We start from the raw sequence: 12,749 nt of genomic DNA on the forward strand, positions 1-12,749 counted from the left end.
CGTACATAGAGATGGGCAAAAGATTTGAAATCTATAACGACTCGTTTCAGCGATTCAGAGTCGACTCCTTACTTTAGAAGCCAATAACTTTATAAATCGTGTACTTTTTGGTTTAATTACTTTGCACATTGTTTACACTGATGGACAGCTACATCATACACTGTAATACAGGTCATTTTTGATTTCCCATCTGTGTGGCTCTTTAACTGAAATGCACAATGTTCAACTGAGGTCGTTAGAGGAGGCCTCTCTCTTGGTTCTGTAAGGGATTTTTTTGTTTTGAACTCAGCCTGAAACAACCTACCCTACAGTAATAAATCATAATGTGTGTGAGCACATGCTTGTATGTGCCGTATCGTGTCTGGACACATCTCCAAGCTTTTCATGTTCATGGTAATTCACTAAATTGAGGAAAAGTCATTCTTTTGCGCAATTTGTGTGTTCTGACTTGTCAAGAGAAAAGTGTGGTTTGCCATGAGTGCATTATGACTTTCTCTTTGTTTATGTGTGCTTGATGCAGAACACTTCCAGCCCCTGGCTGCACCAGTCCACCCCTGTAACTTCAGCAGACAGTATGGGGATTTTGAGCCATGTCCCGGGCAGACCAGCCAGTGCAGAGCCTCATCGACCCATCAAAATAAGTTCACACTCCAGCTCGCAGCTCTCCAAAACCCCTGGAGAACTCCACAAAGAGTGAGCATGCACACACTTTTGTGTCCCTCTGTCTGTCATTAAAACATATGTTTAATCCATTCCCACAGTCCTGCAGTGCCTGGAAATGTGGCTAGCAGTTAAATACCTTGTGACCTGAGGTGGAACAAATGCCATGTGATAGAAGCACTGTACGCTCATTCATTGACTGTGCGCTTAATTAAACTATTCTATTATAGCCTGCTTTCTGTCTGTACTCATGTGAACCACCTCCAGTGCAGTTACCTTATATCTGAGAAGGAACACATTGTAGAACTAATCCTAGAATTAATATTATTCCAGCGTTACCGTAACTACTGAAAAAAACCCTCAAAATAGTCAATGACTTTGATATTTTCAGATATTCAGTAATATCTAAACATTTGTAGATTACCAGTTTATAATCACCCATTTAGATTAAATGATATGACTAGAATCAATCATGGTGACAGATTTTTGTGATTTTTTTGTGATGCTGATTGGATTTTTGGTATCGTTCCTTCAGAGATCAGGAGAAGAATGTGTTTGTGGACCCTATGCGTAGCATGGCCAACGCCCACCTGAAGCAAGAGTCAGACCGTAGCCGGACGCCTACCAACAAGGAGCGTCACCGTCTCTACATGGAGTCCCCCCATAGCAAGCAGCAACTACCATCATGCATGCCTCAGGAGGGGCCAGACCGTACCAGCAAATATAAGGAAGAAAACCGCCGCATCCTTCTTGAGAGCATTGAAATGGCCCCCTTCACTGCCAAGATCCGTGCCGGAGAGACCGATCGCGAGTCCTACTCCCGGATTTCATCCCATCCCAAAAGCCACGAGAAAGAGGCGGAGCATTCTGTGGCTGATCTGTACAAGTACAAACACTCTGTATCTCAGTCCCTCCCTATAACCAACTACTTCACCACTTTGTCAAATAGTGTTGTAAATGACCCACCACGACATTTCCAATCCAAAGATCTCAATCCTTACTTTGACAAGGCACCCACAGCCTCTAGCCCCTTGTCCTTGGGCTCATACAACTCTAGTCACACCAAGTCTTTGTCCAAGCCTCCCCCTCTCATTAAGCACCAGCCAGAGGGAGAGGGACTGGTGGGCAAAATATCTGAACAGCTTAGTCAACAAGCACCCATACACTCACTCAGTACCTCAGTGGTGACGGTCAGTGAACGCTGTAGCCCGTCTATCTCTCCCGCTAATCAGCCCAAGGGCATGCCATCCTTGCGAAGAGCACCAGTCTTTCACCCGCCCACCCAGCAGGCACTTGACCGGAAGGAGGGTGCCTACGGTCGCCTTTCCCCACCTACACTTACCCCCATCCAACCTGTCAACTCAGCAGGGAAGGTGTCAGAACAGCAGAAGCCACCAACCCTGCTACCAGAGCTCAGGGACGAGAAAAGGGGAGCTGAGCTGGGCTCAGCCGAATCCTGCCGGCCTGGCGGGGAAGCAAAGAGCCATGAGAAAGTGGCATGGCATTTAGATAATAGTCAAGGGAAGCCACAGGCAGCCATGGCATCTGTTATTGTCCGCCCTTCTACTTGCATTAAATATGATGGCTCGCCAGGTCCCAAGATGGCGCCCAAAGAGCAACTTGGTGGCAGATTGTTTGCTGGCCGCACTCAGGCAGACTGCCTAAAAGTGGCCGAGAGTAGGGAGTCTGGGAGAGTCATTCTACCAAACACGAATTTGGAGGTTCCCAGTGACCAGTACAACAAAAACCTGATTAGAGCGTCACTGGGTGTCATTCCCAGCTCAATGGCACTTGTGACCAATTCTGTGTGCAACTCTAGGACTAATGAAGCCATTGCTGCTGCCAACAGCACGTTTAGCACGCAGAGCCACAATGGAGTAGATCTGTCATTCTCTGGCACTAGTTGTAGTAGCAGACTGGAAAGCTCTGCTTCCAAAAGCCACTCTCCCACTGTTGTTGAGTCACAGGAAGGAGGCTCGAGAACCACATCTCCTAGTGCGCTGCCTCAGGCTGGCTCCACTGGCCCCACACAGGCCTACTCAAGGAACTTTGTTCACCTGAAGAAGGCCAAAGCAGCTCTGGCTGCAGCGCAGTCTCGTGGCTCCAGTAGTGCTTCTGAGAGTGAAAGCGGTAGTGTCAGATCCTCTCAGGACTCGCCCACCATCGCCCAGGATAATTCCACACCCAGCAATCCTGCTAGCAAAGCAAGCCTTGTGCCTAATGGACAGCCAGCGCAGGTGTGCCAGTCTAACTATCACAAGCTCAAGAAAGCCTGGCTCACGCGTCACTCGGAGGAGGACAAAAATACAAACAAATCTGAAAAAGGTGGGAATGCAATTTGTGAGCTAATTAAACCATGCTCCGTCAACTTGATTGCCCCTGCATCTAGTGATGTGGATCTGGCCAAGGACAGCAAAGGACAAGAGGACAAGCTGTCCCAGGAGGACAGAAAGACACGTCGTACACCCAAGCGCCCATACGAATCTGGTTCAGAGAGTGGCGATGACTCAGACTCTAGTGAGAGCAAGATGGAACAAAGGACTAAAAGGCAATCCAAGCCCACTTATAAAAAGAAGCAGAACGATATGCAGAAAAGGAAGGGAGACAGTGAGAAGGAGGAGGACGAGGTGAAGCCAAATGGTATTTTCCGTAGTGCCAAGGAAAAAACCAAACTCAAGCTGGCCAGCACCAGTAAGTGCATTACAGTCTACATCAAAAAAGGTCTTTTTTTTTTATGAATCTTTTACTTTCTTTGGCACATGTGATATAAAATAAAATCAATATGTTAGTACATATTCCAGGTCTTTATGGGTCTATGTTATTTCCCCGAAAGAAAACGAAAAAAGAAAAAAGTTGTCCTCGACTGAAGCAACTACTTGCCTGATGTTAATTTGTCTTGAAATAATGTTATCCAATAGCTGAATGGCTGTTTAACTGTTACATTTTTATATGTTGTTGTACTTTGGGTAATTCAGCTTTTAATCTGATGATAGCCGATTGAAATCTTTCCTTTCTCTTTGGGGTGTTACAAGCTCTTGGTGCATAAAGAAGATCTGTAAAGTTGCAAAGACTAAAGTCTCTATAAAATTAAATTTTATAGTCCACCACACCTAACTTATAAGGCTCATTCTAGCATGCCCCCACATCTCTACCTCATGATGAGGGAAGATTTGCATAACGCCACCCAAATGTTCATGCAAAGAAAGAAGGCACAACTTTTATTCTTGCTGTTGCTGCCGCCGCCACAATGTTGTGGAGACACTGTGTGTTTCATTGTGAAAGTGAAACTACTTTGTTTAGCCTTCCAAAAAAAGCCAGTGGACACAACTAGAAATCAATGGTTAAGTTGTAAGTTGTAACACGGCTCCAGAACAGTTCAATCCAGATATGCAGATGTGTGCAGCGCAGTATTTCGACAGTGAGGACTGTTTCCTGGAAGAGTAGCATACAATGCCAGTGTCTGTTTCTATAAAGTGGGACAGTTCTGACTTAGTCTTTAAGTACGTTTACGTTTTCCAGGAGGTAAATTTTTTTAATTCCTGATTTGAAAAAAAATCAAGTTCTTACTGAATATTTTGTTTCACTCAGATTAAACAAAGTAAACATTTCACGAGTAAAATGGGTTCAATTTTGACCTGAATTTAAGGGTTATTTTAAGGTTTGAAGTGTGTGAGAAAGACGTGAGGAGTATTTGGTGAACATCTGGTCGGCAGCTGTGCAAATGGCTTCTACTAGAATGCTCACATTTATGTGGAAAACATCTCCAAGAGCACTTGGGCTTTTATTAGCACTTTTGGATGATTGTTGTGTAGCAAAATGGTGCCTCTTTGTAATTGCATAGCTTCTAAAGCTGTAGGTCACTGTAACAGTACAGTAGGTCACAATATTCAGGCTTCATAAATATTATGATTGGTTGTGGAAACAACATAAACATTAACTCTTCAAACCCTGCACAACTCTCTCATTATCCCCACCTATTGATAGACCGATATATATGGGTCAGTCTGATAGTTATTCCTGTCTTTTATATCCAGTTAATGTTTAATAAATGTTGAGTTTTTATGCAATATGTTAACTAATGGATGAAGTAATTGAATCTGTACTGTGTAATCTGTGTTTATAGATGGCATTCCCCGGTCAGTACTGAAGGACTGGAGGAAGGTAAAGAAGCTAAAGCAGACGGGTGAGTCCTTTCTGCAGGACGACTCATGCTCTGAAATTGGGCCCAACTTACAGAAGTGCAGGGAGTGCCGCTCCATCCGCACCAAGAAAGGAGAGGAGCCTGCCCATTCACCTGTCTTCTGCCGCTTCTATCACTTCCGCCGGTGAGTATAAAGAACACGTTTGCATTGCACTCATCAGGCTACACGGTAATACTGATTATTTGTGTGATGTAGTAAATAATGAGGGTCGTTACTGCAACAGAAATAGTCAAATACTATAGTACAGTGAACAATATACAAATAATAAAAAATATAGAACATTCCAAGAAAAACAGATGGTGATTTCTAGGTTTAAGAAATGCAAAATGTTTATTAGATGGTCATGGTTAAATAATTGAATCCCTATTTGTTTCACAGTAAGCAAACAACATTTCCTTGAGCTGTCTTTTTTTTAAATTAGCCTTGTTAACCTGTAGCCAACCTACAAGTGACTGTATTTAAAAGATCAGTTGGAGTCCCGTCTGTGAGCACAAAGTGAATGTAGAGTGATGTTTCCAGTGGTCAGGCTTGAGACATGCATTTCTAACCATTTTTGCCATGGGTAATCACCTTGGTGATTGTCTTTAATTTTTTTCTTTCCATTTAAAGTTGGCCATCATCGGCTGCATCTTGATTACTCTGACATTGTCTCATGGCATGTTCAAGTATTAAGTACTTTTTTCTGCCTTGTCTGTGTGTACAGATTTCTCCTCTCTCTCATTATGTTGTTACAGGATTGTTCTTAGCGAAGGAAATAAACTCTTAATTGCACATTATCTTTCTTCCTTATCTCCAGCCTCTCGTACAGTAAGAATGGAGTGATCCGGATTGATGGCTTCTCCTCTCCTGATCAATATGATGAAGAAGCACTCAGTCTTTGGGCCCCAGAAGGTTATGAAGAAAACAGCCTGGACCTGGAGACTTCCAAATACATCCTCAGCCACATTGGAGACAAATTCTGTCAACTGGTTATGACTGAGAATACAGCAACTACATGGATAAAGAAAGATGGTGAGCTACACTGCTCAATAGAATCCATGGAAAACCACATATTTTGTGTTAAAACATTGTTACCAGTGTACCATTAAATGTAAAGCAGCCCGTCAGTCTGAAAAGAGAGCGAGAAAGGAAAATTAAAAAGTGATTGAGCTCTGTGAATGTCTGTTTCATACTTCTCCTGTTTGCTTTGCTCTTCAGCCAAGATCGCCTGGAAGAGAGCGGTGCACGGGGTGAGAGAGAGCTGCGACGCATGTGAAGCCACATTGTTTAACATTCATTGGGTCTGCCAAAAATGTGGATTTGTGGTGTGTTTGGACTGTTACAAGGCCAAGGAGAGGAAGAGCTCCAAAGGTCAGTCATCATTTTCATATTCAACTTTGAACGCTGACTGTGCTTGAACACTCTTTCTGTTGATATGGGTAGACTTAAAAACCCTAACAGAACTGGAAAAATGCCCCAGATATTTAAATATAAAATTGGTTTATATTTGTAATTTACATTTTTAACAGTAGCGACCCAGAGATGTTTGATTTTGCTGTTCCTTGTCTCAGAAGTGAGTATTGTGGAATGTTAAGCTATTCTTAAAAAAAAAAGCAGAAAAAAACAAAAAAAAAACAATGAAAATCACTCACAAAGGAAAAAAACAACAACAAACAGCTAGGACCGGACCAAAATATTTGATTATTCGAATATTCATTCGGTTGGTTGGTATTCGATTTTCAATTTTGAGAATAATGTTTTTTTGTTTTTTGAAAACCTGGCATCCCTGACGAAACGGGCCCAGAATTCTCGCCTGTGCTGAGTGAGTGCGTGACGTCGTTGCCTGGCTACCAGTTTCTCCATAGCTGGCTAAGCAGAAGCACGCTATTTGATCAAACAGCCAAGTAAACAGCTATGCGATGTCAATATAAAAAAATATAAAAATGTCTGAGACAGTTTGGTCTGTTGAGGAAGCATTTGCTCTTATTTATGTTTTAGCCTTCGTGGCCTTCTATTTTATTTTTCGCGTCAAGGCTAGATTTTTATTTTTTAGATTTGTTTTGTTATTGAACAAAGTAAATATCAGCTTAAACAAAAGGAGAGTCCTAAAAGAGTCCCAAAAACAGAAATATCTGTTATATCATCGTCCAGTGTTGTTTGAGGGATTGAAAGGGATTGAATCAGCGTCGTCGCTGTTTACAACATAACCAAGGCAATGGCTGACACATTTGTATTGCATTCCAAAGAGCACCTTTATTAGCACTACAGTGGAAAATGAAACTGTATTCGTGCTGACTGGCCCGGATCTGCACGGAATGGAACAGGTTCGGCCCGATAGTGAATTGGCCATGGGTGAACGTCATGATTCTGTTCATCTGGAGGAGAAGGCAAAAATGCCAGATATCTCAGCTGTGTGAGAGCACTTTAAATTGCATGAGGACAAGACAAAGGCAGTGTGCCAAATATGCGATTTGAAACTGTCCTACCACAATAGTGCATCAAGTTTGAAAAATCACCTTTTAAGTTCTGTAGGTAGTACGCTTATAGTATATTGTTGGTGTAAAAAAAAAAAAAAAAACTTTAATCCTCCATGTTATTCAGTAATTTTACACATGATAAAAATGTGCACTTAATTTACTTAGAAAATACTTGGCAGCCATAAAAAAAAAAAACGTACAGTAGCCCAGCCTAATAATAATTTGTCTGTAAGTATTGCTCTCTCAGAGCATATAAACCCTGCCCGTGTGAGGTGCGTTGCTTCTGGCTTGCACTGTTCTGTATTTTTTTAAAGTTGATTTAATTCTGAATGTTGGGTGTCCATATTTCACAAAAATGCAACACTGCACTCCCTTGGGTCCGCAGCAACACAACCGCCACACGTGAAGTGAACTGGATGAATGGTTCTCGACATAATATAAATGCAAACAGACAGACAGACACGCAGAGATTCCTGCCTTAATTAAAGAGAAAAATATGTTCAGCCCTCCCTCCGAAACTGATTACTATCGAAGCTTCAAAGCTCAAAAAAATGGTATTCGGACCAGCCCTACAAACAGCACAATTTAGTTGTCTGTAGTTGTTGTGATATATTGTATATTATTTACAGCTACTTAATACTAAATGTTAATTTTTTTTTAATTATTGCTCTACCGTAAAATTCGGACTATAAGTTGTATAAGCCTCTCGCGGCTGTAGACGGTAATGTTTTTAACTTGGTTCCTGTCTCTTAGTTCATTTCTCTTGGTTCATGTCAAATAAATTTTTTATAAATAAGTCGCACCTGACTATAAGTCGCAGGACCAGCCAAACTATGAAAATTTTTTTTACTTACAGTCCAGAAAATACGGTAATTGTATTGCATTTTTTTATAGGAATTATTCAAATCGTTAGTAATATTTGACAAAAAACACTGTGTATTTTTATTTAAATAAACAGAAGAAAAATACAAGTAAAAAGTAATCGAATTATCATAAAAAGATGAAAAAAATACTAGATATCTTCTTGATAAAGTTAATTTCTGGCTGCCATGCAGGAGTATGTGTTATTTTAGTATCATGGAGACTAATATAGTTTTTAATATATTTTGAGCGAGTTTTTATTTTTGCATTTTAGTTTTTTGTAATTTTACTTTAAAGTTTTATTAATTACCCTGGAAGTGTAAAGTGGGTTAGTTTGAATGTTTTTTGTGTGTGTGTGTGTGTGTGTGTGTGTGTGTGTGTGTGTGTGTGCTGTAGGATGTAGCAGTTGTTCTAGGACTGTCTAGCTCAGCTGTCCCAGGGGTTTGAGATATGCCTCTGTCTCTGTGTCTTCCTCTTCTGTGTTCTCCTCATTTAAGTCTCCCCTTCCTGCAGCAGCTCCTACTGTCTTCTTAGGATTGAATTCTGCCACAGGGCATTAAAAAAAACCTCCAGCTCTTGAGGTGTCATTTCTGCTGAATCACATCCTTTCCTACAATGCTCAGGGCTCGTTATTTATCATTATCGTTATTTAGCATTAACACCACGACTTCTCTACGGGAAAACGGGCCAGTGACAGCGCCCTTCCCTGTGTTTGTTGTCACTCTCAGCCTCTGTGTGTAATCCACCTTTTCTTATTTTGCAGATAAAGAGCTGTATGCCTGGTTGAAGTGTGTCAAGGGACAGCCTCATGATCACAAGCACCTGATGCCAACACAGATCATTCCAGGAACTGGTACGGAAAGAGACATTTTCACTCTGGAATGATCCGAGATTGCTTGTAGTTTCACCATTAGATGGCGGTAGAGAAAGAGATAACGATATCTTTTGACTTTTGTATTGTGTGTTTTAGTTTTAATGGACTTGGTGAACACTATGCACATGCTCAGGGAGAAGTACAGCATTAAATCACACTGCTCATGTGCTTGGAAGCAGAACACCCACTACAACAAGCTACCCTCCACTAATGGCGTCTCCCAGGTATTTGAGTGTGTCATTGGGCAGACCTCAGGGTAGATGACATTTTTTTTTTAATTTTACACAAATTGAACAAGCTGTGGGGGAGTATTGTTGTGGTACTGTATGTTAAGTGTTTGATGTCAGTGCACTGCAAAAATTAGATTAAATTAAAGATTCTTAAATTAAGATATACGCAAAACATGTTTAGTTTTTGACTCCATTTTTTCTTGTTTTAAGCATAAACTTAAGCCCCTTTCACACTGCACGTTGGACCCGGAAAATTGCCGGAACATTGCCGGGTCGCAATCTGTGTGAAAGCAAACATGTCCCGGGATTGATTCCAGGATTTGTCCCGGGTCGGGGACCTAGTAACATTGTCAGGTTCAATCCCGGGATGAGCGCTGTGTGAACAAAAGCCAGATCTAATGCTGTAAAGGGTGTGTCGTAGTGATGACGCATGTTATCGCGCGACTCTTTTAGCGAGTGTTTTGAAGGAAGATCAATGTTCACGACGAAACAAATATGTGCAAACTGTAACGAAGCAGATATCAGTTAGTTCCTCACTTTCCGCTCTGAAGCTGAGATCGTTCGCTAGCTTAAGTGAAAGTTAAAGGGGGTCAAAATGCTCGTTTTCACTCAATATCCTGTTAATCTTGAGTACCTATAGAGTAGTACTGCATCCTTCATAACTCCAGAAAGTCTTTAGTTTTATTATATTCATAAGAGAAAGATAGTCTGTACCGATTTTTCCCGGAAAAACACGACCGGCTGGAGGTGTGACGTGTGGGCGGAGCTAAAGAATCACGAGCGCAAGTAGGCTTTTGCGTTGAGAGTGTTTGGAAGCTGTGACAGCTGTGAAGGCTGAAACTGAACGAGAGCAGCAGCAGCAACGACTCGCTCCGAGCGGGGCTCGAACCCGGGTCTCCGGCAGGGGAGGTGGAAGCACTAACAAGGAGGCAGAGATATTTTAAGCAGTTTTACTAACCACATGCGGTTCCAACACATGATCGTGACCCTTTTTCGTTGGGACTGCATTATCCTTAAGAAATAAACGATGTGCAAATCCGGCGTCAAACTGGGCCTTGTTTGTAAAACAAGCATCTTTGAAATGCAGGGAACAAACAAAAACACTTGCACAACTCCGTTGATCCTCTGTAAAAATAAACTCCATCCACTGGTCCCTTAATGCTGTTTTATTTTTGGTAATCTGTGCAGGGTTGTCTTGCCCTGGCAACCAAAAACACTCCTCCTTTTGTGACATTTCGCGACCCTCTCGCTCTGATCAGTGAATGCCTGTGCTCTCTCAGTGCTCTGCTATACGGGAGCGCGCGCTCTTCCGGCAGAAGTGCCCTTATAAGGAAATTCCACTCCATCTAACGTCACACAGAGCCATACTCGAAAAAAACTTTCCGAAACTTGTGACAAACCGGAACGTACAACTTAATTTTTGAAACTTTGTCCATGTTTAGCATGGGAATCCAACTCTTTAACGGTGTAAAAAACTCAGTATGCATGAAATAGCATTTCACCCCCCCTTTAACGTGTCTAGCGTTTTCGACTCGTACATTACACGTCACGCGCTGATGTCACGTGTCTTTACGGGATCTTTACGGGGTGTGTGTGAACGCGCACACATATTCCGAGTAACCACTGGCAGTGTGAAAGTGCAAAATCTAGCGACCCAGGAACAATTGCCGGAACACTTTACCCGTGTATTTTCCGGAATCGTAGTGTGAAAGGGGTTTTACTGAACTCAACACATGACGTGGAAAAAATATATATATTAAGAATTTTATTTTCAATATTATAATTAAGAATTTGTTCCCATGTTTTAGTTAAATTGTCTCCACAAATTAAGACTTTTTCCTTGTTTTAATTAAATCACAACAAGGTATAAGTTTTGGAAATTAATTCTTCTTAATGTAAATAATTTAACTAAAACAAGGGAATGGACAGAAAATTGTGGGAAGAAATTCTTTATTCATGGCCACAATAAATATAATTTTGTCCATGTCCGTATAAACACTTGATTAGATACATTTTCAGAAAGCAAGACTAACTGTTTGTCATTATGTAACTCAAGCAAATGTATCTTCATTTAAAAATGTCTCACACCCTCTCAATCACACACAGATTTTCACATTCTGTTCTGCACTGGAATGTTGAATACAGTCCTTTTTCATCTCTCAACCACTAAAAGTCCACAGTATTTTCCTTTGACTCTGCTGAGCTTTCTCTGACACACTCTTACTTTTCACAGGTGTTACAAAACGTGCTAAATCACAGTAACAAGATCTCCCTGTGTAAGCCTGAGGGCGGCCAGCAGAACTCCTCTCTGAAGGTAGAGGCCAACGGAGGAAGCAGTCCCGCCAGTGACACCAGCACCGAGAGCAAGTTCACCCCACCAGAGTCCCAATCGCCTCTGCACTTCCTGGCCGATCTGGCTGAGCAGAAGTCCCGCGAAGAAAAGAAGGGTGGGTACGGTTGAAGTTATTGATAGCCAGGGGCCGGTGGTCGTCCAGCTGCCCCGTGTTTTTCCTTTTTCTGCAGCCGAGTGCATGCTTGACAGGCCGCCAGCATTCCTCAATCCTCACATTCAGTGGTGCACGTTACAGGCCTCCTCAGTTGTGAGCTCCCACATTCTAAAGAGTTCACCTAACCACACGTTCATCCAGTTCTTCATCTCCTCTCACAAACACTCTCCAAATGAACTGTTCTTCAAAGACCATCAGCCCTGTGGTCACTGGCACACGTTCAGCTCAGTTTGTTGTAGCATTCAGAAGTTTCTTAATTTAGCAGCGGTGCTTAAATTGCACTTTTTGATAAGTCTGCATTTAATAATAATAATAATGATAGAGTATATAGTTCATGCCATGGAACATTGTTACATTCTGCTAGCATTTTGAGCAGTTTTTTTTATTACTTTGCAGTTGATTTGGTAGTTGCTACGGTGTTTTAGGACCTTGCAAAAATCCCAATTTCAAGTCTGCGATTTTTTTTGTTCTCCAGAAATGTCTCACATCCTTCCTTGTGTAAGTCAGTGGGATTTTTACCCCCTTTTTATTCTTCATCCAAATGAAAGTTGTACATCTGAAAAATATAATAGTCTGCAGGATTTCTCAAATCTATTGCCCTGAAAAGTTTTGCTCCAATACAAATCAGAGACACCTAAGCAAGCTGATCAAGGTCTTCAGAGTTTTTTTTTTTTTAACTGAGTTTCAATTCTGCTACTTTCTAACTAACTTTTTATCTATATATGTCCTTTTTTTTTTTTTTTTTTTTTTTTTTATACATTTATTGTAATTTTTATTCAAAATCTCATGACACCTGCAAACTGAGTCAGTTTTGAGTGCCATTTGCACATCTTAAAATCCAGTCAGCAAGCAGTGCATAGAACCAAGTCCTAGAATAGTTTCTTTTTTCAATAATCTGTTACACTCAAATGTATATCACAATATGTAAGAATAGATCTGTTGCTTCTTCGGTTTTATCA

The 12,749-nt window shown here is 41.4% G+C and overlaps 1 protein-coding gene across 5 annotated transcripts in view; it reads left to right on the forward strand.

Annotated features, from left to right (window-relative positions):
- jmjd1cb (jumonji domain containing 1Cb) overlaps positions 1-12,749 on the forward strand; it is a 130,856-nt gene that overhangs the window by 108,004 nt on the left and 10,103 nt on the right. For all 5 annotated transcript variants that reach the window (XM_026223003.1, XM_026223004.1, XM_026223005.1 and 2 more), the window contains 8 exons: positions 521-693; positions 1,196-3,351; positions 4,784-4,985; positions 5,659-5,873; positions 6,060-6,212; positions 8,943-9,032; positions 9,150-9,277; positions 11,517-11,730. In XM_026223003.1, the coding sequence (XP_026078788.1) occupies positions 521-693; positions 1,196-3,351; positions 4,784-4,985; positions 5,659-5,873; positions 6,060-6,212; positions 8,943-9,032; positions 9,150-9,277; positions 11,517-11,730 (3,331 nt within the window). The remainder of the gene's footprint in view (positions 1-520; positions 694-1,195; positions 3,352-4,783; positions 4,986-5,658; positions 5,874-6,059; positions 6,213-8,942; positions 9,033-9,149; positions 9,278-11,516; positions 11,731-12,749) is intronic.

Source organism: Carassius auratus, chromosome 37 (assembly GCF_003368295.1).
Source record: "Carassius auratus strain Wakin chromosome 37, ASM336829v1, whole genome shotgun sequence".
Lineage (NCBI taxonomy): Eukaryota > Metazoa > Chordata > Actinopteri > Cypriniformes > Cyprinidae > Carassius > Carassius auratus.